Source organism: Tamandua tetradactyla, chromosome 2 (genome assembly GCF_023851605.1).
Source record: "Tamandua tetradactyla isolate mTamTet1 chromosome 2, mTamTet1.pri, whole genome shotgun sequence".
In the NCBI taxonomy this organism is placed as follows: Eukaryota; Metazoa; Chordata; class Mammalia; order Pilosa; family Myrmecophagidae; genus Tamandua; species Tamandua tetradactyla.
In genome coordinates, this window is record NC_135328.1 from 171427024 (window position 1) to 171454588 (window position 27565).

The 27565-nt window shown below is 40.2% G+C and overlaps 1 protein-coding gene across 4 annotated transcripts in view; it reads left to right on the forward strand.

Annotated features, from left to right (window-relative positions):
• The first annotated feature begins 2200 nt into the window (after positions 1-2200).
• The window catches only part of FAF1 (Fas associated factor 1), a 667255-nt gene continuing 641890 nt past the window's right edge, over positions 2201-27565 (forward strand). For 2 of the 4 annotated variants that reach the window (XM_077149703.1, XM_077149710.1), the window contains exon 1: positions 2201-2336. In XM_077149703.1, coding sequence (XP_077005818.1) covers positions 2292-2336 — 45 coding nt within the window. In that variant the 5' untranslated portion in view covers positions 2201-2291. Of the gene's footprint in view, positions 2337-2377; positions 2426-27565 lie in introns of those variants that run through there. The other 2 variants (XM_077149708.1, XM_077149704.1) reach the window with 2 other exon arrangements.

The following is a 27565-nucleotide window of genomic DNA, read 5'->3' on the forward strand; positions in this document are numbered from 1 at the left end:
CATGGAAGGGATAGGCCTGAGAAAAGCATTTAGGAATTGGTAGAGTAAGACAAACTAATATGTTTGGAGAGCTTTAAGGTTTATGAAGAATTTTCATAAACATTATATCACTCAATATTCACCTAAGATAAGTATTAGCCCAATAAGAAACAGACACAAAGAGATTTTGTCATTTGCTCTGAAAGCTAGCAAGAGGTAGAGTTAGAATGCAAAGCTAGGAATGGGGACTCTGAAATCTATGTTAATTCTGTAAATTATATTATTCTTTTCATGCATTTCATGATGTTTTTTCATTTATCACCTGAAATAGTCCTGTTAGAAGCTGAAGTCAGGAGACTAAAAGACTCACCTAAATTGCAACAGCTAATTAATGAATGAATGTTGGGCATTTTTTCTACATCACCACATTATTTTAGTTTCCAGGTGGAGAGAAGGGAAGGAGGAGAGCAGTGTGGGATTTCAATGGGTGCTAAGCCACCACACACACACACACACACACACATACACACACACACACACACATACACGCTATCACAGAGAAAAACCAACTTCTCAGGGCTATATTAATCCTGATCATGTAACTGGGAGCAATTATTCACCTGGTTTATGCTGGGAGTGACATAAATGAGTGGGGTAACTAAAATGCCACACAAATTTTGGCACCATATTTCATCTCATGATTTACATTTGTGCTGTATGTTGGAATTACTTCCTTAGGGAAGGCGACCATAGAACACACTTAGAACAGTGTAAGTATTGTAGGGTTCTATTCCTTATCTTGCTAATTCTGGTTTAAATGCAGATTATCATATAAGAGTTGAAAGCCAGACAATCCTCATTTAAAGAAAACACCCAGAATAAACCTAGGTCTTTAGAACATCGTAGTACTGTTCAATATATTTGGGGAAACTGAACATTTAACTCAGTTTTTCTGATTTTTTACGAATACACTCCCAATTTAAGAAAACGTGTTCTTGAGCCTACGTGATAACAGGGAAGAAACATCATGATTTCGTAGTCTCTATTTTAGCTCTACAACACAATCAGCAATCTTCACGTTTTCAGATTTTAACATATTTTCCAGCAAACAAATGCTCTATTACGGCCCAGAAGCTGACATTTTCTCAAGTTTTATGACCTATGAAAGTACTTTAAAGAAATAACTGGACTTCAATTTTTCACCATTTGTGGAGATGTTCTCTCAGATCTGACAAATACTGTGGTTGAAAAACTAGAGAGGTTTTTATTTCTCATAATTACCAATTAAATAAACGCTTATCCTCTTCTTGGGGGTCGAGATACTCACCTTTCTCAATGTCTCCCTCAAGTCTACTGTAGGAGTCTGCTTACTTGTGAGCTACTGAGAGTCTGAAGGTTTTGAGATTGCTTAAGACAATGGGTAACCGGAATTTGACGATGAAGTTCAGCGTAAGAGACTGTATATAGAGAAGCAGTATTTTGGTTAGAATTTCTATTACAGAAGATGTGCATTTATAAAATGCTGCTTGTTAGCGTGTGAAAGGGTATTAGTTTGTAAGGCTTGATGTGTATGTGTATGACTACGTAACAATATGAGGCTCGGAGCCTGATCCCTGCCCCGCCCAGAGGGAGGCGGTACCGTAAGGCTTTTGCTTTACAACCAAACCGGAATAACCTGTTGCGGGACTTGAAGCTCCCGCAGCCGCAGTTTGGCGTCCCGCCGCCTGAGCGCAGATCCCCGCCGGGTAGTCGAGCGCCCAGTGCTTGACAGGAGGGAGGTCACGTGGTAGCCGCAAAGCGACGCTTTGCGACCTCGATGACAGGCAAAATGTGCGACAGCCGTGGCGCCGGCCAACCAGGGACGGAGGCGGCGGCCAGGGAGGAAGCGGAGGAGGCGGAGGTGGCCGTGGCGTTTGCCCGCCTGCTGGTTTGTTGGGTTTCCCCGCCCCTGCCGGTCTCGCCACCGCTGTAGGGAAACGGGTGAGCTGTCGCAACCTGCCCTCATCCTGGCTGGCGACAGTAAGACCGGATCCGCATCCAGACCAACCTCCCTGTGGGGGCACCTGCGGCGCGGGTAACGCGGGGCGCAGGCAGGCGGCCGGGGCGCCTGAAGGTTACCGAGAGCGCATGAGAGCCTAGCGCCTCCCGCGCTGCCCCGCCCGCCGGCTCGCCGGCCCGCCTGCCGGCTACCACGCCAGCCCCTTGGCGCCCGGCGGCGGCGGCGGCGGCGGCGGCGGCGACGGCCGCAGGAGGCGCCGTTTCCCTTCCAGGTGCGCGATTCGCTCCCGGTGCCGCGGGAGTCGGTGGCCGCCATGGCGTCCAACATGGACCGGGAGATGATCCTGGCGGATTTTCAGGTGAAGTATTTCGCCCTGTTCCTCTTCCACCTCTAACCTCGTGGGGTCCCGGAAGGATGGTCTTTTCCCAGCGATTGAACGCTGCCATGGTGTGTGGTTTAGGAATTTATACCTTGGTGTGTGTTTGTTGTGCGCTTTGGGGGAATTATATTCTATGCTGGATATATGTAGAATGTGTTATGTATGGGTTGAATGGGATTTGTAGGGTGAAGTGTTATATATGGGGACTCCTGTTTTACATAGCAGATGTGTAGATTTGGGGGGAATTAATATGGGTTTTGTGGGTGGGGTAATATGGGTATTGTGAGTGGGTTCCGTGAGGAAGGTGTGATGTTCTGAGTTTGGGTATGGAACGCGTGGTGATGTGGGTGTGGTGTATTGCATTAAGGGAAGAGTAAAACAGAATGATAGGAGGTGGTGGGGTAGGAACTCTTCTTATCTCTTTCAGAGAGGCACTATGGTCCTTTTCAAGGAGGAATAAACATTTGAGACCTTACCTTATTGGAATCTTTGGAAGGTAGGAAGATAAGGAGGAGGCAGATAAGTTGTATATACCAAGGTATCTCTGCAGTGAGTTTAGAAGCTTACAAATCACCAATTCATTTTTGGGTCCCGTCCTCCATAAATTTGAATTGCTTGGTTGGTGCCTTTCTCCAGGAATAAGTTAAAGATTAAGTAAAGGTTATTTCTATACTGATCTGAATTCAGCTGTAGTGACTCAGACATTTAAATATCTTAGGGAAGCCTTTTGAAAGTAGAGCTGTATTCAGGAAAGATTTGGAGTTAAAACTAAGACCTGTGAACACCTTTGTCTTTAGATGTTTGGTGAAGAAAATGTAGTGAGACATTTATTATCCTTTTTTTGACACCAGTTTAGACAATAACCTACTGTCAACTTAGATACCATTGTTCCTGGTAGACTTTTCCCTCTTTTTGTTACCTTTGCATATGGTTAACACTACAACATGGGCAGTTTTTCCTTCTTGAGATTTTTGTTGGACTTTTCTTCTTTCCCTAAGTTCCTTATGTTTGCTACTTAATATTCTGATGGCCATTTCCAGAGTTTACTATTTTGGTACCCGGTGATATCTGATATATTAAGAATATGTGGATATTTGCATTTCATTATCCTGAAACCTCCAAATATAGACAGAATGGAGGGTTCCTAAAATAAAAGTGGATCACAAGATTTTGCTGTTTTGTAGGTTTAAGATCGGCCTGCCTAAAGCTTCTATCTTTTTGTTTCATTGCCCAATGTATTATTTTTTTTCAATAAAGAGTGTAGTTGTGTGACAAGAAGACACTATATTTCTAGGTGTAGTTTTATGCTGTTATAAAATTGTTTTATTCTGTTGGGAATGTCTTTAGATAACAACAGGAAAAGTATAGCTTGATGTTTACCTTAGTAAAAGCTTGATTTCATCAGACTTTTTACTTTCTCTCAAAACTTGTAGGTGTTTGCTCTCTTATTATTTGTGACAATTTTTATGCTTACTGTTGACCTTAGTATTGGCTAAAGGACAGAAAATTTAGGATTCAGGTAGTTGAGGCAAAGTAATATTTTCTGACAAGCACCAGGGATTTTGGTTTCGAAAGCAAAATGATTTTTTTCATCACATTAATAAATTCTGATAAGTCTTTTCTCTTCAGACCAATGACAATGCAGTTAACAGTTCACCGAATGGAAAAAAGCTAATGCATCTACAGTTAACAATTGTTTGCCAAATGATGAGAGTTAATTTCATATTGTCAAACAGATGAAAAAAAAAAAACCCAAACACTTTTGGTACAGTATAGAGTTATTTAGAAACTATACCCATTAGACACATTAGCCTTTTGTGTGTTCATGAATCTTGTATTGCTGTTACAAATGACTTTACCAGATTAGTTTGCTTTTGTGGTCTTAGTTTTTAAATTGACTGTTCCTATTTTTCATATTATGTAAAATTTTTGTACAATTAACTTTACGAGTAAACATTTATCCAATTATAAGAAATAGGATAATTTATTTTAAAGATTTTAACTCAAGACTTGAGATACAGATACTTGGATGCTTCCTGTCCTAAATCAATTCTCCATCCAAAAGTGAACATAGTAAAATTATATTTTATCAGCCTTCTATGATCATGAGAATTAATGATTGTTTTGAGAGCTCAGTGCTGCCTTTGTAGAAAGGTACGTAATTTAAAAATATGGTTAGGTTTAAAAATAAAAGTCAGATTTTGATCATTGATGGTGGTAAGTTCCAAAAATACAATGTCTAAATATGGAAAAGTTTTTGAGAAGGATTTTATATTCTCTTTGATTATTTCAACTCAATAGAGAAAGAACTTTTGTTGAAATCATAGGAGGAATGATCTAAGTATTAATGAGAGATTCTAACTGAGATTTAATGAAGGGTTATAACTCAGGTTTAGGACTTTGTAAATGGGTGAACTTACTACAAAGCAAATATATTCCAAATTGTTCTTTAGAGGATTTTCCCTCCCAGATGAAAACAGTTCCCAAAACTTTGAATGGAGGGAATGACTGCATTCTACCCAAAATCAGCTTTAAATGTAAATAGTGTTAACATAGTGTATTTCTAGTAAAGGAATGAATAAGTACACCTACAGTTCTGGCTGGCCAGAGCTAAGAGGGGGTGTAAAGGAATTTCCTGGGTTTAGAAAGCAGGCAGGCATTGATGAATCATGCTTTTTTTTCTTCTTAATGTCTTTTTATAACAAAGAGATGCATTCAAGTGAAGCTTCCAAATTTTGTTCTTTTTGTAATTGTATAATTTTTTAGCTTATTTTTTTTAGGTTGAGGTGTGGAACAAGAATCATTTGATCACAAAGTTCTGAAATTCTGTTTAATTTGTTTACAGATGGGAAAAAAGTAACCCAAACAGAATTGTACTTGCTAGCAAATAATTTCAGTAATATGATACCTCTTAATTTGGGTCTAGAGGAACAAAAAGTAAATCCCTTTCCCCTCTAAACTTGCAATTAATATGCTAATTTCTTTTTTTTAATGTATGCTTTTTCTTTGGGAAGAAAAAGAGTAGTATAGCCATTTAGATTAGTCTCACATGTTGGTCTTATATATTTTTATATTTGTGTTTCTCTGTTGCTAAGAATATAGAGACAAAGATCATAGCCCTATTCAAATGAAGGGGAAAAAAATCTACTCTCACAAGTAATAATATTTTCTTTCCAACTTCTCAGAAACAAATCTTATTTGCTTTGCTAAACCTAGTTACAATATTCATAGATTAGAGTCCCTTTACTTCTCTAATTTGACATTGATTTTGATGTTTCTTTTAGTTATGTTTCCCCTTCTACAAAATATGTCCATGATTTTCACCTCTGATCTTTCCAAATAGTAATATTTTTGCTGCCTAAACTGATGTGTAAATTTTCATATGTTGAGCTATTACCATGGAACTTGTAAGTTTACATTTGTATATAAGATCCTATTTGAAGCATGGACTCTTCCATGACACTATTGGTAAGTCACATATTGTAAGTGGTTTATGCCCTTTCATGACATTTTCTCCTTCTAAGTGAAGTTGTGAATCCCTCTTCTTTTTTTTAGTTTGACCCAACAAGACATCTACAAAAGAGGATGCCAGACTGTGGCAACAGAAAATATCATTCCTTAGATAGGTATCTTTTGTGATGTTGTGGATTAAAGACCAAACTAAGTATCCATGGAACATCATACTTCATTACTGGGAGATTACCTTGGGTGGAGATTGAGTAATGTGGCTACATGCAGTCTTCTAATATGTCCTTTCTTTCATTTCTCCTTTATTCTTTTTATTTTTTAAAGAGACAAATCATGTTGTTTAGAGTTTGGATTGTAGTTTATTGAGAAAATAAAGCTTTGGCATGTAGAATAAAGTAGCGGTTAGTGGGTAATAGCAAAGATTTGGGGTCAGACCCCTTGACTTTAAGCCACAGCTTTTCTATTCTCTAATTGGTTGTATGATCTTTGAAACAATCACTTCACACACACAAATCACAACTGTGTCACAGTTTCCCCATACGGAAAATGAGTTAACAAATTTAAATTGGTTAGAACAGGTACCTGGCATCCAAAATATTCAGTAAGTTTTAGCTGCTAATTTCATTTTTGAGAATTTTAAGGTACATACTTGTTTTCTGTAGGGAAATACAGAGATCGTCTATTTCATGCTTTTCATTTTCTTTTTTTAAAATTTTTATTAATAAAACCAGTCAACATACAATATGAACATTTTTTTCATCACATAGTTGTATATTCATCATCATGATCATTTCTTAGAACATTTGCATCAATTCAGAAAAAGAAGTAAAAGAAAATAGAAAAAAGTTCATATATACCATACCTCTTACCCCTCCCTCTCGTTGATCACTAGCATTTCAATCTACTAAATTTATTTTAACATTTGTTCCTCCTCTTATTTATTTATTTTTAATCCATATGTTTTAATCATCTGTCCATAAGGTAGATAAAAGGAGCATCAGACACAAGGTTTTCACAATCACCCAGTCATGTTGCAAAAGCCATATCATTATACAGTCATCTTCAAGAAACATGGCTACTGGAACACAGTTCTACATTTTCAGGCAGTTCCCTCCAGTCTCTCTGTTATGCCTTAACTAAAAAGGTGATATCTGTTTAATACATTGGAATAAACTCCAGGATAACCTCTCTACTCTGTTTGGAATCTCTCAGCCATTGACACTTTATTTTGTTGCATTTCTCTCTTCCCCCTTTCATTCGAGAGGGTTTCCTCAATCCCTTGGTGCTGAGTCCCCGCTCATTCTAGGATTTCTGTCCCACGTTGAGAGGAAGGTCCACACACCTGGGAGTCATGTCCCACGTGGAGTGGGGGAGGGCAGTGAGTTTACTTGTCGTGTAGGCTGAGAGAGAGAGGCCACATCTGAGCAACAAAAGAAGTTCTCTTGGGGGTGACTCTTAGGCCTAATTTTAAGTAGACTTAGCTTATCCTGCTCTCATTTCCTTTTTTTGTAGAAATTGAGACCCAGAAAAAAGGAAGCGACTTGTCCAATATTATGATTGGTTTGAAACAAAAGATTTTATCCAGGTACACAGAAGAGTGTTCATTTTCTGACTGACTTGTCAGGTTGCTTGGGGTTCTTGAGAGAAACAAGACCTGCCATTCGATAGCAAACATATATAAATATAAAATAAATAAACAATACCTGGTATGTAGTAGACATGTTATAATGGAGATATGGAGGGAGGGAGAGAGGAAGTAAAGGAAAGACATAAGGAAGGATGGAAGGAAGGAAGGACAGATGGATGGATGGACAGATGAATGAGTAAGATAGCTGGTACTTTGTCTGGTGGTTCCTAGTCTCCCACTCTAGTTTGCCATGCCTCTAAGCTGACAGGTGGTCACCAGCCATGGAATGAACAGTCTATAGATTTACTGAGCATGGTTGGGTTGATGCTTAATATTTGAAGGATTGGTTTTATAAGAAGATCTATGGATCCTGTGGATGGGGGTCAGCAAACCATAGCCTGCAGGCTGACTGTATTTTTGTAAATAAAGGTTTAATGGAACACAGCTACATCCATTCATTTGGGTATTGTCTCTGGCAGTTTTCCTACTACAATGACAGGTGAGTAGCTGAGATAGAGACTGGCTCACAAGCCTAAAATGTTTTTTATCTGGGCCTTTAGGAATACGTTTGTTCCTTCTTCCCCTTCATCCACCTCATGAAACCAGTACTTTTCCTTTCTAGGTTGTACTCAACTCAGTGTTAAACAATTCAATGCCTTCTGCGTAGCATATGATTGTACCTCTGTGGGGGTCACTTGTTATAGTTTTGTACATAGACAGACTAACACTAGCTTTTTTTTTAATTAGCTGTGCTTCTCTGAGTAAATCACCCTTTCTGGGCTTTGGTTATTAAATTATAGAAGAGAGATCTGCCTAGAGCCGTATCTAGGCCTAGAGCCATATCTACCTGTAAGTAAAAGACTGGACTAGATCAAGTGCTCAAATAGTGTCTGAGCAATTCCTTGGCAGGGATAGAATAGAAGAAATTCAGATATGTTAGGTAATTGCTCTAGGTCAGGGGTCTGCAAACTATATACAGCCTGAGGGACAAACCACCACCTGTTTTTGTAAGTAAAATCTTATTAAAATACAGTTGCACATTTGTTTGCATATTGTCTTTTGGCCATTTTTGCCTTCAATAGCAGAGTTGAATAGTTGACTACAAGAGAGTTGTGTAGTTGACTATAAGACCTGTAGAGTTTAAAATATTTATGTTATCCTTGCAGAAAAGTTTGCAGACCCCTGATCTAGATAAGTAGTTTTCAATTAAGGGTGATTTCTGTCCCCCAGGGGATTTTGGCAATGTCTGGAGACATGTTTTGGCTCTTACAACCTGGGAAGGGCTCTCACTTGGCATTTAGTGAGTAGAAGCTAAGCCTGCTGCTAAATATCTTATGAGGTATAGGACATCCCCTCATAATGAAGGAATGTCTGACCCAAAGTATCAGTAGTACTGAAAAATCCTGAAATATATATATCCTTGATTCTCAGACTGTACTATGCATCAGAATAGCCTGGAAGGCTTGTTAAAACACAATTTGCTAGACCCCCGCCCCAGACTTTCTTATTCAGTGGATCTGGAGTGGGGCCTATAAATTTGCATTTCTGCCAAGTCCTCAAGTTGTGCTCACACTGCTGACCCACCCAGGGACCACACTTGAGAACAACCGATCTAGGTGATTTTTAAAATTCCATCCATTTTTGTATTTCTTTGATTTTCTGATGTTAAGTACTATTCCATTTTTATGACTTAGGAAATTGAGCATATTAGTATGTACTTGATGCTTATAATAGAATGTATTGTTTTATGATTCTTTATCTTTACACCCTTACTTTTTGTATCCCTTTGAAAAATTTCTGTTCATATTTCAAAACCCACCTCCTGACTTTTATAACATCTGTCATGGTCAGGTTCATGTGTCAACTTGGCCAGGTGGTGGTACCTGTTTGGTTGGGCAAGTGCTGGCCTGTCTTTTGCTGTGAGGACATTTCATAGAATTAAATCATGATCAGTTCAGCTACATCCACAGCAGATTCCATTTGAATCAGCCAAGGGGAATGTCCTCCTTAATGAGTGATGCTTAATCTAATCACTGGAAGCCTTTTAAAGAGGATTCAGAAGAGACAGGTTCTCTTCCTGCTTCAGCCAGCGAACCTCTCCTGTGGAGTTCACCCAGATCCTCCATTGGAATCGTCAGCTTCACAGCCTGCCCTACAGATTTTGGACTCTACGTTCCCACAGTTACGTGAGACACTTTTATAAATTTTGTATTTACAAATGTTTCCTGTTGGTTCTGTTTCTCTAGAGAACCCTAACACAACTTGGTATCAGGAGTGGTTCTTAAGAAACAGAATCTTAAAAATGGTTTTTTATGAATGGTTTTTTACTCTCAGTGGACTCAAAGGCACAAAGAACTCTGATTCCCATAATCGGAATGACATTGCCCATCCATGAAGGTAGTTGGCAAAAGAGATAGTCAAAATATCACCATTTGACTCTTCTAATGCTTCGCTTGTACGAAGCCAGGCTCTGGGGAATAATGTTTTTGACACCTTTATGGAGTTTTGTAGAAATAGGAAGTATAGAGATGTTGGCTGGTTGTTGTTAGATATGCTGTTTACATTAATGAGTGAAAGGGATAGTCTTAAGACTTCAAACGAGATGCTTACTCACCGTCTGAAAGATGTAGTTTCTGTGAGTTTCCTGAAGGAAAATCTTATTTCCTATAGCCATAGACTTGAGATCTCCAAAAATCAGACTCAGAATCTTATTGTTAGAGTAGCAGCCTTACAGTGTAAACTGAAATCTCAGTCTCGCATGGTGTCTGCCATTAAAGTGAGTACATTGATTGGAAAGGAGTGGGACCCTGAAAAATGGAATGGCGACATCTGGATTGATAATGATATCAATGGAGAGGTTGAAACCCTAGGTCATGCTGAGTTTTCTCTAGATAACCCTGTAATAGTCTGCCCTGAGGACATAGCTGCCCCACCTCCAGTCTGCCTTGAGGAGTTGGCCACTCAACCTCCACCTGAAGGAATTAGCTCTAGAGTAATCAATCCTACTTCACCAGATGAAACTGCAAATGAATGCCGTGAAGCAAATGGCTTAGAAGATCCTTCTAATTCTTTTCATGACCCACCCCCCAACCACCCCTCATTTCTTCCAGACCTATAATTAGACTAAAGTCCCAACAGCCCCCTAAAGGTGAGGTACAAAGGATCACACAAGGAGGTGCATTATACTCCAAAAGGGCTATGTAAGTTTTCCAATTTATTTAGACAGAAATCAGGGGAATATGTGTGGCAATGGATTTTAAGGGTGTGGGATAATGTGGGAGGAATATAAGGCTGGATCAGGCTGAATTTATTGATATGGGCCCACTAAGCAGAGATTCTGCATTCAGGGTTATTGCTTGAGGAGTAGAAAAGGCATTCAGTTTGTTTGGATGGTTGGCTGAAACATGGATCAGAAGGTGTCCAACATTACCTGAGGTTGAAATGCCAGAACTGCCCTGGTATAATGCACATGAGGGGATCCAGAGTCTTAAAGAGATTGGAATGTTAGAGTGAATTTATCATGGAAAGCCTGCTCTTATACCCCAGGAATGTCTAGAGGATGCACCTTTTACCAGAACAGCAAGAAATAAATTTGTGAGACTAGTGCCATCAACCCTGAAGGGCTCTGTAGTTGCACTTCTCTGTAGGTCAGATATTACTGTGGGAACCCAGGGGACGCAAAATGTCACTGAGCTGGAATCCTTAAACGCAACGGAGATGACCGGATCCCGAGTTGGCAGAAGCCAGGTAGCAGCACTTAATCACCAAAGACAGGGTGGACGTGGCTATAATAATAGACAGCAAACTCAAAGGAGGAGTCAAAATAATCTGACTCGCAGAGATTTGTGGCATTGCCTAGTAAATCATGGGGTGCCTAGAAATATAATAGATGGGCAGTCTACTAAATTCTCGTTTGAGTTGTATAAACAAAAGAGTTCTAGATCAAGTGAACAGAAGTCTAACTTGAATTACAAAAAGACAGAGTCACGGACTTGAGACAGAGTCCCTTGAATGAAGGGGAGGCCAGGTCCCTTTGGGGGAGAACTCTGTTACACTGCCACAAATTTGTAGTATTTTTCCCTCCAAGCCTCCCCCAAGAAGACCAAGCATCTTTTACCAGGATAACTGTACATCGGGGAAAAGGAAATGATCATATATTTCTGGGATTATTAGACACTGGTTCAGAAGTGACATTAATTCCAGGGGACCCAAAACGTCACTCTGGTCCACCAGTAAGAGTGGGGTTTAAGGATGGCAGGTGATCAATGGAGTTTTACCTCAGGTCCATCTCACAGTGGGTCTAGTGTGCCCCTGGGCCCATTCTGTAGTTATTTCCGTAGTTCCAGAGTGCATAATTGGAATAGACATACTGAGTAACTGGCAGAATCCCCACATTGGCTCTCTAACTTGTGCAGTGAGGGCTGTTATGGTGGGAAAAGCCAAGTGGAAGCCACTAGAACTGCCCTTACCTAACAAAATAGTAAATCAGAAGCAATAATGGATTTCTGGAGGGATTGCAGAGATTATCTGCCACTCTTAAGGACTTGAAGGATGCAGAGGTGGTGATACTCACCACATCCCCATTCAACTCTTCTGCACCCAACTGTGCAGAAAACAGGTGGGTCTTGGAAGATGACAGTGGATTATCATAATGTCAGCCAGGTGGTAACTCCAATTACAGCAGCTGTTCCAGATGTGGTGTCATTGCTTGAGCTAATCAGTACATCCCCTGGTACCTGGTATGCAGCTATTGATCTGGCAAATGCTTTTTTCTCAATAGCTGTTAGTAAGGACCATCAGATAGAGTTTGCTTTCAGCTGGCAAGGTCAGCAATATACTGTCAGTGTCCTACCTTAAGGGTATATCGACTCTCCAGCCCTATGTCATAATCCTGTTTGCAGAGACCTTCATCGTTTCACCTCCCACAAGACATCACACTAGTTCTTTATATTGATAATATCATGTTGATTGGACCTAGCGAGCAAGACGTAGAAACTACTCTAGACCTACTGGTAAGGCATTTGTGTGTCAGAGGATGGGAGATAAATCCAACAGAAACACAGGGGCCTTCCACCTCAGTGAAATTTCTAGGTGTCCAGTGGTGTAGGGCATGTCAGGATATCCCTTCTAAGGTTAAGGAGAAGTTGCTGCATCCGGCCCTTCCCACGACTAAAAAAGAGGCACAATGCCTAGTTGGTCTCTTTGGATTTTGGTGATAACATATTCTTCATTTGGGTATGCTACTCTGGCCCATTTATTACCAGAAGGGCTGCTAATTTTGAGTGGGGACCTGAACAAGAGGAGGCTCTGTGACAGGTCCAGGCTGCTGTACAAGCTGCTCTACCACTTCGACCTTATGATCCAGCAGATCCAATGGTGCTGGAAGTGTTGGTGGCAAATAGAGATGCTGCCTGGGGCCTTTGGCAGACCCCTATAGGAGAATCACAATGCAGACTCTTAGGATTTTGGAGCAAAGCCTTACCATCTGCTGCAGATAACCACTCTCCTTTTGAGAAACAGCTTTTGACATGTTACTGGGCCTTAGTAGAGACTGAATACTTAACTTTGGGCCACCAAGTTACCATGAGACCTGATTTGCCTGTCATGAGCTGGATGTTGTTTGACCCACTGTGCTGGTTTGAAAGAATGTATGTCCCCTAGAAAAGCCATGTTTTAATATAAATCCCATTTCATAAAGGCAGAATAATCCCTGTTCAATACTGTATGTTTGAAACTGTAATCAGATCATCTCCCTGGATGATGTGATTTAGTCAAGAGTAGTTGTTAAGCTGGATTAGGTGATGACATGTCTCCACCCATTTGGGTGGGTCTTGATAAGTTTCTGGAGTCCTAGAGAAGAGAAAACATTTTGGAGAATGAAGGAGATTCAGAGAAAGCAGAGAATGTTGCAGCACCACGAAGCAGAGAGTTCACGAGCCAGCCATCTTTGGGGATAAAGAAGGAAAACACCTCCCAGGGAGTTTCATGAAACCGGAAGTCAGGAGAGAAAGCTAGCAGATGACGCCGTGTTTGCCATGTGCCCTTCCAGCTGAGATAGAAGCCCTGACTGTGTTTGCCATGTGCCTTCTCACTTGAGAGAGAAACCCTGAACTTCATCGGCTTTCCTAAAACAAGGTATCTTTCCCTGGATGGATGCCTTTGATTGGACATTTCTATAGACTTGTTTTAATTGGGACATTTTCTTAGAACTATAAACTAGCAACTTATTAAATTCCCCTTTTTAAAAGCCATTCCATTTCTGATATATTGCATTCCAGCAGCTAGCAAACTAGAACACCCACCAAGTCATAAAGTTGGGTGTGAACAGCAGCACTCCATCATAAAATGGAAATTGTATATACAAGATAGGGCCAGAGCAGGTCCTGAAGGCACAAGTAAGTCACATGGTGAAGTGGCCCAAATGCCCATGGTCTCCACTCCTGTCATTACTTCTCTTTCCTAGACTAGAGCTATGGCCTTTTGGGGAGTTCTTTACAGTGAATTGACTGAGGAAGAGAAAACTGGGGCCTGGTTTACACATGGTTTGACATGATATGCAAGTACCACCCGAAAGTGGACAACTACAGCACTACAACCTCTTTCTGGGGTATCCTTGAAGGACAGTGGTGAGGGGAAGTCCTCCCAGTGGGCAGAACTTTGAGCAGTGCACCTGGTTGTTCATTTTGCTTGGAAGGAGAACTGGCCAAAGGTGCATTTGTATACTGACTCATGTGCTGTTGCTAATGGTTTGACTGGATGGTCAGGGACTTGGAAGGAACATAATTGGAAAATTGGTAAGAGAGGTCTGGGGAAGAGTAGGTACCCATTTCTGAGTGGGCTAAAAACGTGAAGATCTTTGTGTCCCATGTGAATGTGCACCAGAGGGTGACTTCAGCAGAGGAAGGTTTTAATAATCAAGTGAATGAGATGACCCGTTCTGTGGATACCAGTCAGACTCTTTCCCCAGCAACTCTGCCATTGCTCAATGGGCTCATGAACAAAGTGGTTATGGTGGTAGGGATGGAGGTTGTGCATGGGCTTAGCAACATGGACTTCCACTCACCAAAGCTGACATGACTACAGCCACTGCTGAGTGCCCAGTCTGCCAGCAGCAAAGACCCACACTCAGCCCCTGATATGGCACTGTTCCCTGAGGTGACCAGCTGGCTACATGGAGGGAGGTTGATTACATTGGACCATTCCCTTCATGGAAAGGGCAGTGATTTGTTCTAACTGGAATAGACGCCTATACTGAATATGGGTTTGCTTTGCCTGCATGCAATGCTTCTGCCAAAACTTACAGAAGAATGCCTTATCCATCATCATGGTATTCCACACAGCATTGCTTCTGATCAAGGAGCACACTTCACAGCAAATGAAGTGTGGGAATGGGCACATGCTCATGGAATTCTCTGATCTTACCATGTTCCCCATCATCCAAAAACAGCTGGTTGGTAGAACGGTTGAATGGCCTTTTGAAAACTCATTTACGGAGCCAACTAGGTAGCAATACCTTCAAGAGCTGGGGTAGTATTCTCCAAGAAGCTGTGTATTCTCTGAATCAGTGTCCACTGAATGGTGCTGTTTCTCCCATAGCCAGGATCCATGGGTCCAGGAACCAAGGGGTGGAAATGGGAACTCACTAATTACCCCTAGTGATCCACTAGGAAAATTTTTGCTTCCTGTCCCTGCGACCCTGAGCTCTGCTGGTCTACAGGTTTTAGTTCCAAAAGGGGGAATGCTTCTACCAGGAGAAATAACAATTATTCCGCTGAACGGGAATGTAAGACTGCCACTTGGTCACTTTGAGCTACTCATGCCCCTGGATCAACAAGCCAGGAAGGGGATTACATTACTGGCTGGGGTGATTGACTCTGACTATCAGGGGGAAATAGGACTGCAGCTATACAATGGAGGTAAGGAAGAGTTTTCCTGGAATATAGGAGATCCCCTAAGGTGTATTTTAGTACTACCATTGTGTTAGTTAGATTCATTTGTCAACTTGGCCAGGTGAGCATACCTAATCTTGTTGCTGCGGACATAAGCCAACATACGTGAACCTCATCTGTTGCCAATTACATCTGCAGTCAGCTAGGAGGCATGTCTGCTGCAATGAGTGACATTTGACTTAATTGGCTGGTGCTTAAATGAGAGAGCGCAGTGTAGCACAGCAGAAGCAGCTTGGCATTCCTCATCTCAGCACTAGCAGCTCAGCCCAGGCCTTTGGAGATGCAGAAATAAGTCACCCCGGGGAAAGTTGTTGGAACCCAGGGGCCTGGAGAGAAGACCAGCAGAGACCATCTTGTGCCTTCCACGTAAGAAAGAACCTCAGTGAAAAGTTAGCTGCCTTTCCTCTGAAGAACCAACAAAATAAATCCCCTTTTATTAAAAGCCAATCCGTCTCTGGTGTGTTGCATTCCGGCAGCTAGCAAACTAGAACAACCATGCCCTGTGATTAAAATCAGTGGAAAACTGCAACAGCCCAATTCAGGAAGGACTACCAATGGCTCTGAAACTTCAGGAATGAAGGTTTGGGCCACCCCAGTGGATAAAGAACCACGGCCAGCTGAATTGCTTGCTGAGGGTAAACGAAACATGGAGTGGGTAGTGGAAGAAGGTAGTGATAAATATGAACTACGACCACGTCAGCAGTTACAGAAACGAGGACTGTAATGCTGTTTTGTTCATGTTATACTGTTTAAGTTGTAAGCTGTCAGGTTTAAGAATTAATATTACCCAAGAACTTGCTCCCTATTCTGGAGAGATATAATGTGTTTCTGGTTATATGCAAGACAGTTGAGTATTGTTAGGTGAGGAAAAAAAAATGTGTCTTTTATTGTTTTCTGTTTAGAAATTAGATATGGTTTAAGGTGATGAATATAGCTGCTAAGTTGACAAGGGTGGACTGTCATGGTCAGGTTCATTTGTCAACTTGGCCAGGTAGTACCTCTTTGTCTGGTTGGCCAAGTGCTGGCCTGTCTTTTGCTATGAAGACATTTCATAGAATTAAATCATGATCAGGTCGCTACATCCACAGCTGATTCCATTTGTAATTGGCCAAGGGGAGTGCCTTTTTTAATGAGTGATGTTTAATCTAATCACTGGAAGCCTTTTAAGGAGGATCCAGAAGAGACAGTTTCTCTTCCTGCTTTGGCCAGTGAGCCTGTCCTATGGAGGTCGTCCAGGCCCTCCATCAGAATCGTCAGCTTCACAGCCTGCCCTACAGATTTTGAACTCTACTTCCCCACGATTACTTGAGACACTTTTATAAATTTTATATTTACGAATATTTCCTGTTGATTTTGTTTCTCTAGAGAACCCTAACTAATACAGCATCCATATTGTGTGCCCAGCTAGGGTTAATCATTTCTTCTTATCTGCTTTATACGCTTTCTCTTCTTTCATGTCTTATATTTGATTGTCAGTGATCAGTTTTTCTTTCTCCTACTGTCAGCTCTTTGAGGAAAGAAGTGCCTGTGTCTTATCTATCTATTCCTACCGTATCTACTAAGAGGCTCTTACTGAATATATACTGAAGGAATATCGCTAATACAGACTGTTATGGTACAGATAAATAGAGCAATATTGTAAATTTTAATTTTTTTAAAAAGCTGCCATTTGACATATTTTAAATACATTTTGTCATTCAGAGAATAAAAATTAGACTGTTTTATTAAATCAAGGCTTATAAATTTGAAGTGAGCCGGTTATAGAGAAGTACAAAACACCTCTTCTGGTTTGGCTTTGATAGAGGACTCAGTAAGGTAATGTGGCAAAATATAGGGCTTGAGGCCATTGGCCTTGTAAAATTTAGTATTGGTACTGAATTGTTGTGTGTAAGTTATTCCTGATTATAGTTTTACTCAAAGTAATTTAAAACAAAAATTTTTTTTATTGTGAAATAAAACGTTTATACAAAGGAAAGAAAGAAAAAAACTATAATTTCAAATTATACTTCAAGAAGTAGTTACATAACATATTTCAGCATTTGTTCTGCTATTTCAAATGTTTTCCTTCTAGGTGCTCCAAAACACTCCAGACTAGAAGAAATATCAGTACAGTGATTCAGCAGTCATACTCATTTGTTGAATCCTGTTATCTCTTTTATAACTCCTCCTTCTCCCAATCTATAAGGACTTCAGGTAATACCCACTCTGACTTTTTCGTGTTGAGAAGACTTGCTAACATTAAAGTATTGGGGGGTTAGTTGATAATCTCAGAGAGGCTGGTCCCTCTGCTTTGGCCTAGGTATGCTCTGGAAATTTTAGGTTCTAGGAAAGCAGACTTAGTGCATGAAACTAAGAGTCTCAGTTTTAGTGCTTGGTGTTCTCAAGAGTTAGCAGGAGTGATGTTGGTTGGCAATTAGCACTGTCTTACTGAAGCGTGCATGAGAGTAGCCTCCAGATTAGCCTTTTGACTCTATTTGATCTCTCTAGGCCACTGATGCCTTATTTTATAACACTTCTTTTCCTCCTTTTGGTCAGGAAGGCATTATCAACCCCACAATGCCAAACTCATTCCCAGAAGTCATCCCATATTGTCAGGGAGACTTTCACCCCTGAATGTCATGTCCCATGTTGGGGTGTGTGTATATGTAATGATTTTCCTTGCAGAGTTGGAATCGAGAGAGAGAGAGAGAGAGAGAGACTACCTTTTTATAGGTAGTCCCAGCTTCTCTGCTTGAGAAATAAGTTTCAGAACGGCAAGCATCAAAATCAAGGGTTTGGCCCGTTTTCTTGGTAGTCCCCAGTGGTTGAGAGCGTTCCTAGGGTTCTCCAGATGTGAAATTACTCAAACTATTTTTAAAGGCAAAAACTTTAATTTCAAATCAAAATTGTTATTTATGTCAAATCACAGTCATTGATTTTAAATGTTAGAGGTGAGTTTGAGATAATTTCAAGAAGCAGCATCCAAAATTAACTGAATAATTGTACGTTTTCTTATAGTTATCTATGCTTACAGAGGATTAATTGAGATAGAAAGAATGAGATGTCAAATTATGGTAAAAGGAGAAAGTTTTTCAGGTTATGTGCACCTTAATAGCTTTAGAATTATGTTTGAGTCACCTGGTTTTTTCTCTGCGCTTGACTTAGGTTCCCTGGATTCTTTAATGATTTAGCTGTACTAGGAGAGTGTTACTGAGAAGGAAGCTTTTTCTTCCGTGCCCTTGTTGTTCCCCATCCTCTTTTCCCTCAGCAGAAAAGTAGTGATTGGACTTTTTGTTATGGGGTCAAATTTGGCTTCTTGTTCAAGCGAGGTGAAGACACAATTGAATACCCTTATTTTAAGTTAAAGGGGGAAGAACAATAACATTAATTAGCTTCTAGTTTTTGATTGCTTTGTATGTGCTAGGTGTTGTGCTAGGCCCTTTCAATCTAAACTTTACAGTTATCCTATATTGGTATGCAGTGGTTTCTTTATGTCTTGTGAGTAGAGGAACTGACTGCCTTTGTTTCAGACTGTCTTTTCAAGAACTTTTATATAGCAAACATCATTAGAAGATAAAAATAGTGTCTCCTTCTGAAGCAAATGGCAGGTATGTGTGCGCTGCCCATTTAGAAGATTTGGGTTCTCTAGCCTCTGGATTACTCATCTGTAATGCACTCCTCTGCATGTGTTGGTGTTACTCGGCCTATATGTGTTGCCATGTGGGAAATCGGGCTCAGAGAACCAGTATCAGAAAATGCTGATACTGTGAATACTGACATTGCTGAGTCATAAAATCCTTTGTGTCTGACCCAGGCGTCTTTATATCTTCTCCCAGCATCCATTATACTGGTGGGCTAACTTGTTAGCTTGCAATTAGGGTAAAGTCCTAAATCCTTCTCATTCTAAGAGTTTTAGCAATAAGAATGGGATTGCCAACAGACACATGACTTTTTTTTTTTAATTTTTTTTTATTAATTAAAAAAAGAATGAACAAAACAATTAGAAATCATTCCATTCTACATGTACAATCAGTAATTCTTAATAACATCACATAGTTGCATATTCATCATTTCTTAGTACATTTGCATCGATTTAGAAAAAGAAATAAAAAGACAACAGAATAAGAATTAAAACAATAATAGAAAGAAAAAAAGAAAACAAAAAACCTATACCTCACATGCAGCTTCATTCAGTGTTTTAACATAATTGCATTACAATTGGGTAGTATTGTGCTGTCCATTTCTGAGTTTTTATATTCAGTCCCGTTGTACAGTCTGTATCCCTTCAGCTCCAATTACCCCTTCTCTTTTTTTTTTTTAATTAACGGAAAAAAAGAAATTAACCCAACATTTAGAAATCATACCATTCTACATATGCAATCAGTAATTCTTAACATCCTCACATAGATGCATGATCATCATTTCTTAGTACATTTGCATCGGTTTAGAAGAACTAGCAACATAACCGAAAAAGATGTAGAATGTTAATATAGAGAAAAAAATTAAAGTAATAATAGTAAAATCAAAACAAAACAAAACAAAACAAAAACCTATAGCTCAGATGCAGCTTCATTGAGGGTTTTAACATGATTACTTTACAATTAGGTATTATTGTCCTGTCCATTTTTGAGTTTTTGTATCTAGTCCTGTTACACCGTCTGTATCCCTTCAACTCCAATTGCCCATTATCTTACCCTGTTTCTACCTCCTGCTGGACTCTGTTACCAATGACATATTCCAAATTTATTCTCGAATGTCTGTTCACATCAGTGGGACCATACAGTATTTGTCCTTTAGTTTTTGGCTAGACTCACTCAGCATAATGTTCTGTAGGTCCATCCATGTTATTACATGCTTCATAAGTTTATCCTGTCTTAAAGCTGCATAGTATTCCATCGTATGTATATACCACAGTTTGTTTAGCCACTCTTCTGTTGATGGAGATTTCGGCTGTTTCCATCTCTTTGCAATTGTAAATAACGCTGCTATAAACATTGGTGTGCAAATGTCCGTTTGTGTCTTTGCCCTTAAGTCCTTTGAGTAGATACCCAGAAATGGTATTGCTGGGCCGTATGGCAATTCTATATTCAGCTTTTTGAGGAACCGCCAAACTGCCTTCCACAATGGTTGCACCATTTGACATTCCCACCAACAGTGGATAAGTGTGCCTCTTTCTCCGCATCCTCTCCAGCACTTGTCATTTTCTGTTTTGTTGATAATGGCCATTCTGGTGGGTGTGAGATGATACTTCATTGTGGTTTTGATTTGCATTTCTCTAATGGCCAGGGACATTGAGCATCTCTTCATGTGCCTTTTGGCCATTTGTATTTCCTCTTCTGGTAGGTGTCTGTTCAAGTCTTTTTCCCATTTTGTAATTGGGTTGGCTGTCTTTTTGTTGTTGAGATGAACAATCTCTTTATAAATTCTGGATACTAGACCTTTATCTGATATATCATTTCCAAATATTGTCTCCCATTGTGTAGGCTGTCTTTCTACTTTCTTGATGAAGTTCTTTGATGCACAAAAGTGTTTAATTTTGAGGAGCTCCCATTTATTTATTTCCTTCTTCAGTGTTCTTGCTTTAGGTTTAAGGTCCATAAAACCGCCTCCAGTTGTAAGATCCATAAGATATCTCCCAACATTTTCCTCTAACTGTTTTATGGTCTTAGACCTAATGTTTAGATCTTTGATCCATTTTGAGTTAACTTTTGTATAGGGTGTGAGAGATGGGTCTTCTTTCATTCTTTTGCATATGGATATCCAGTTCTCTAGGCACCATTTATTGAAGAGACTGTTCTTTCCCAGGTGAGTTGGCTTGGCTGCCTTATCAAAGATCAAATGTCCATAGATGAGAGGGTCTATATCTGAGCACTCTATTCGATTCCATTGGTCGATATATCTATTTTTATGCCAATACCATGCTGTTTTGCCCACTGTGGCTTCATAATATGCCTTAAAGTCAGGCAGCGTGAGACCTCCAGCTTTGTTTTTTTTCCTCAAGATGTTTTTAGCAATTCGGGGCACCCTGCCCTTCCAGATAAATTTGCTTATTGGTTTTTCTATTTCTGAAAAATAAGTTGTTGGGATTTTGATTGGTATTGCATTGAATCTGTAAATCAATTTAGGTAGGATTGACATCTTAACTATATTTAGTCTTCCAAACCATGAACACGGTATGCCCTTCCATCTATTTAGGTCTTCTGTGATTTCTTTGAACAGTTTTTTGTAGTTTTCTTTATATAGGTTTTTTGTCTCTTTAGTTAAATTTATTCCTAGGTATTTTATTCTTTTAGTTGCAATTGTAAATGGGATTCGTTTCTTGATTTCCCCCTCAGCTTGTTCATTACTAGTGTATAGAAATGCTACAGATTTTTGAATGTTGATCTTGTAACCTGCTACTTTGCTGTACTCATTTATTAGCTCTAGTAGTTTTGTTGTGGATTTTTCCGGGTTTTCGACGTATAGTATCATATCGTCTGCAAACAGTGATAGTTTTACTTCTCCCTTTCCAATTTTGATGCCTTGTATTTCTTTTTCTTGTCTAATTGCTCTGGCTAGAACCTCCAACACAATGTTGAATAATAGTGGTGATAGTGGACATCCTTGTCTTGTTCCTGATCTTAGGGGGAAAGTTTTCAATTTTTCCCCATTGAGGATGATATTAGCTGTGGGTTTTTCATATATTCCCTCTATCATTTTAAGGAAGTTCCCTTGTATTCCTATCTTTTGAAGTGTTTTCAACAGGAAAGGATGTTGAATCTTGTCAAATGCCTTCTCTGCATCAATTGAGATGATCATGTGATTTTTCTGCTTTAATTTGTTGATATGGTGTATTACATTAATTGATTTTCTTATGTTGAACCATCCTTGCATACCTGGGATGAATCCTACTTGGTCATGATGTATAATTCTTTTAATGTGTTGTTGGGTATGATTTGCTAGAATTTTATTGAGGATTTTTGCACCTATATTCATTAGAGAGATTGGTCTGTAGTTTTCTTTTTTTGTAATATCTTTGCCTGGTTTTGGTATGAGGGTGATGTTGGCTTCATAGAATGAATTAGGTAGTTTTCCCTCCACTTTGATTTTTTTGAAGAGTTTGAGGAGAATTGGTACTAATTCTTTCTGGAACGTTTGGTAGAATTCACATGTGAAGCCATCTGGTCCTGGACTTTTCTTTTTAGGAAGGTTTTGAATGACTAATTCAATTTCTTTACTTGTGATTGGTTTGTTGAGGTCATCTATGTCTTCTTGAGTCAAAGTTGGTTGTTCATGTCTTTCCAGGAACCCGCCCATTTAATCTAAATTGTGGTATTTATTAGCATAAAGTTGTTCATAGTATCCTGTTATTACCTCCTTTATTTCTGTGAGGTCAGTAGTTATGTCTCCTCTTCCATTTCTGATCTTATTTATTTGCATCCTCTCTCTTCTTCTTTTTGTCAATCTTGATAAGGGCCCATCAATCTTATTGATTTTCTCATAGAACCAACTTCTGGTCTTACTGATTTTCTCTATTGTTTTCATGTTTTCAATTTCATTTATTTCTGCTCTGATCTTTGTTATTTCTTTCCTTTTGCTTGCTTTGGGATTAGTTTGCTGTTCTTTCTCCAGTTCTTCCAAGTGAACAGTTAATTCCTGCATTTTTGCCTTTTCTTCTTTTCTGATATAGGCATTTAGGGCAATAAATTTCCCTCTTAGCACTGCCTTTGCTGCATCCCATAAGTTTTGATAGGTTGTGTTTTCATTTTCATTTGCCTCGAGGTATTTACTAATTTCTCTTGCAATTTCTTCTTTGACCCACTTGTTGTTTAAGAGTGTGTTGTTGAGCCTCCACGTATTTGTGAATTTTCTGGCATTCCGCCTGTTATTGATTTCCAATTTCATTCCTTTATGATCTGAGAAAGTGTTGTGTATGATTTCAATCTTTTTAAATTTGTTAAGACTTGCTTTGTGACCCAGCATATGGTCTATCTTTGAGAATGATCCATGAGCACTTGAGAAAAAGGTGTATCCTGCTGTTGTGGGATTTAATGTCCTATAAATGTCATGTCTGTTAAGTCTAGCTCCTTTATAGTAATATTCAGATTCTCTATTTCTTTATTGATCCTCTGTCTAGATGTTCTGTCCATGATGAGAGTGGGGAATTGAAGTCTCCAAGTATTATGGTATTTGTGTCTATTTCCCTTTTCAGTGTTTGCAGTGTATTCCTCACGTATTTTGGGGCATTCTGGTTCGGTGCGTAAATATTTATGATTGTTATGTCTTCTTGTTTAATTGTTCCTTTTATTAGTATATAGCGTCCTTCTTTGTCTCTTTTAACTGTTTTACATTTGAAGTCTAACTTGTTGGATATTAGTATAGCCACTCCTGCTCTTTTCTGGTTGTTATTTGCATGAAATATCTTTTCCCAACCTTTCACTTTCAACCTATGTTTATCTTTGGGTCTAAGATGTGTTTCCTGTAGACAGCATATAGAAGGATCCTGTTTTTTAATCCATTCTGCCAGTCTATGTCTTTTGATTGGGGAATTCAGTCCATTAACATTTAGTGTTATTACTGTTTGGATAATATTTTCCTCTACCATTTTGCCTTTTGTATTATATATATCATATCTGACTTTCCTTCTTTCTACACTCTTCTCCATACCTCTCTCTTCTGTCTTTTTGGTTCTGACTCTAGTGCTCCCTTTAGTATTTCTTGCAGAGCTGGTCTCTTGGTCACAAATTCTCTCAGTGACTTTTTGTCTGAGAATGTTTTAATTTCTCCCTCATTTTTGAAGGACAATTTTGCTGGATATAGGAGTCTTGGTTGGCAGTTTTTCTCTTTTAGTAATTTAAATATATCATCCCACTGTCTTCTAGCTTCCATGGTTTCTGCTGAGAAATCTACACATAGTCTTATTGGGTTTCCCTTGTATGTGATGAATTGTTTTTCTCTTGTTGCTTTCAAGATCCTCTCTTTCTCTTTGACCTCTGACATTCTAACTAGTAAGTGTCTTGGAGAACGCCTATTTGGGTCTAATCTCTTTGGGGTGCGCTGCACTTCTTGGATCTGTAATTTTAGGTCTTTCATAAGAGTTGGGAAATTTTCAGTGAAAATTTCTTCCATTAGTTTTTCTCCTCCTTTTCCCTTCTCTTCTCCTTCTGGGACACTCACAACACATATATTTGTGCGCTTCATATTGTCCTTGAGTTCCCTGATACCCTGTTCAAATTTTTCCATTCTTTTCCCGATAGTTTCTGTTTCTTTTTGGAATTCAGATGTTCCATCCTCCAAATCACTAATTCTATCTTCTGTCTCTTTGAATCTATCATTGTAGGTATCCATTGTTTTTTCTATCTTTTCTACTTTGTCCTTCACTTCCATAAGTTCTGTGATTTGTTTTTTCAGTTTTTCTATTTCTTCTTTATGTTCAGCCCATGTCTTCTTCATGTCCTCCCTCAATTTATTGATTTCGTTTTTGAAGAGGTTTTCCATTTCTATTCGTATATTCAGCATTAGTTGTCTCAGCTCCTGTATCTCATTTGAACTATTGGTTTGTTCCTTTGACTGGGCCATATCTTCAATTATTTGAGCGTGATCCGTTATCTTCTGTTGGCGTCTGCGCATTTAGACAGATTTCCCTGGGTATTGGATCCAAAAGTTTGAAAGATTTTTCTGTGAAATCTCTAGGTTCTGTTTTTCTTATCCTGCCCAGTAGGTGGCGCTCGTGACACACGTTTGTCTGCGAGTCCCACCAGTAAAAGGTGCTGTGGGACCTTTAACTTTGGAAAACTCTCGCCGTCTGGGAGGTTCGCTAGCCGAAGCGGCTTGGAAGAGTGCGAGCCGGCCCGGGGTCCGAACGCGGGGAGGGTTGCTGGCCGCCGCAGCCCGGGAAAGCGCCCGTCCGAATTTCCTAGTCGGCCCAGGGCGACAAGCGTGGTGGGAGGGCGCCAGCGGCAGCGGCCCGCCCGGGAGAGTGTATGTTCCCGGAGAGTCACGGGTTTGGAAGGGGCCTCCCCCACCCGTCACCGTTCTCTGTGGCCTGGGGATTTCCGATCCAATTCTCTCAGTTGGTCCGGGGGGGCCGCGTGTGGTTTGGGCGCCAGCCGCCGCGGTTTCAGGGGACCGCCTCTCCAGTTCTCCCAGCCGGCCCGGGAAGGGGGAAGGGAGTGACTCCGGCCGCTTGCCACCCCGCCCGGTGAAGCCTGCACGCCTCGGTGATCTCACCCGAGCGGCTTCTCTCAGCCAGCCAGCCGTTCCAGGATGGGGTACGCTGTCTTTTTTTTCTCTGTTGTGGCTTTGGGAGCTGTTCTGTATCGTTTCTACTCCCCTAGTAGCTGTCCTGGAGAAGAAACTAAGATCCGCGTGTCTTACTAAGCCGCCATCTTCTCCGGAAGTCCGCTGTCTTTTCTTAGACACATGACTTTCTGAAAGAGAAGTATGAAGGCCTCATGGGCTGATTAATAGAATTTGACGCCAAGTCCATGGGAATTGGTAGTGAGCATATTGATCAAATTAAGTGTTTCTCTATTGCCTGTTAATGAGGAGGAATTGGGAAGGTGGTTTCAGACAGAGTAGCCAAAAGTAGGTTAAAAAACAATTACCTGAACATTGCTCTGGTTGTTAACTCTTCTTTGCCACTTCATCAATCTGGTAGTCACCTTCAGTTATCCTTCAGTCTAACACTTACTACTAATATTCATTCTGGTTGGGCAGAGGGTTCTGTCTCCTTTCAGACAACAATTATAGATGTGTTGGCACTTAACACTGAATGGTGAAGGAGGCAAATTTGCAAACTATGGGCAGAAAGCAGGCGAATTGTTAGCAGTTTGATCAAGTCACCTGACAGATGAAGTGAGGGGTTCATAATGTCTTATGGCTTAGCCTCTGTTTTGGAAGAAACTATATTCTTTGGTTCACTATCTAAAGCAAAGCTGTTGACGCAACAGGATTCTTGACTCACAGAAGTTCCCCCTAAGCTCGGGCCTGTGCACTGATGCTTCAACTAAGCTGAAACCTCGTGTTCACTCAGCTTCTGTGGCTGTTCAACTGCTTCACCAACTCTGTAGACTGATTGTTCTGTTCAGTGGGAAGAATTCAAGATGGTTCTTATAGCTCTGGCCAGTACGTACTTTGTTGAAACTTTTATTTCTACTGACCTTTGGCCTTCTGCCAGTGGCCTAGCTCCTTGGTCTGCCACTTGGAAAGCTATAGACTGGCAGATTAAAGACAGTTCTCTTGTAAGATGCCTAGTTTGGAAATAAATTGCTGATCATACTGTCTATATCACTCATGTAGATGTCCACAGTAAAGGCCTCTTCTCTGGTGTGGCCCACTGGCATCAATGTACTTACTGAGCTTGTATGGCCCAGAGCTACTATTATAGCCTGGATCCATCCTCATACTGAATGTGACAGCACATTGACCGTAATAAACTAGGCACAAAGTAAAGGTTCTGTTTCTGATGCAGTGTGTTCTACTGCATGCCAGATTTCTGCCAGAAGCTGACTTGTTTGTGTCATGATGAGAAAGGCTGCATTACATGGGAAGTGGCCCTTGCCATCTCCGCCAGATTGAATACATTGGACCTCTAACCTTCCTCTCAAAGCTATCACTGATCTTTACTGGTATGACACTTCTTCAGATTATGGTGTTGTTTTTCCAGTCCAGTCAGTTAACTCCGATCACACCATGTGGCCCTTGAAACTAATCTGTGTGATATTTTTGGCTTTCTATACCATTTGCAGTCTGTCAGAGGTACAGCTTTTACTGTAAAAGCTACTCAACAGTGGGCTCATAGTCAAATGATTTGATTTGATTTGATGGACCGTCCGTGCTCTCTACCATTTGCAGGCATCTGATATTGGTGGGCATTGGAACAGCTTTAACAAACAACTCTACATTCTTCATCTCCTGATGGTCCGCACACCTTAGAAGTCAATTTGGTCACTGAATGTAGCTGTCTCCAGAAAGGAACCATCTCATCTTGATTAATTCCTGGGAAATGATTAGGATGAAAGGGGTGGGCAAGGGCTAGGTGATATAATCATGTTTTGGAAATTCGAAATTCTACCCTGACCATTCCTGGATATGATGTTTCTTTTTTCCCCTAGCAGTAACCTTAGGCTAGCCTGTTTGAAATACCCTCTCTGTGGCAGCTCAGCAAAAACATGGCCTAGGGGATTCAAGCTTAGTTCTGATTC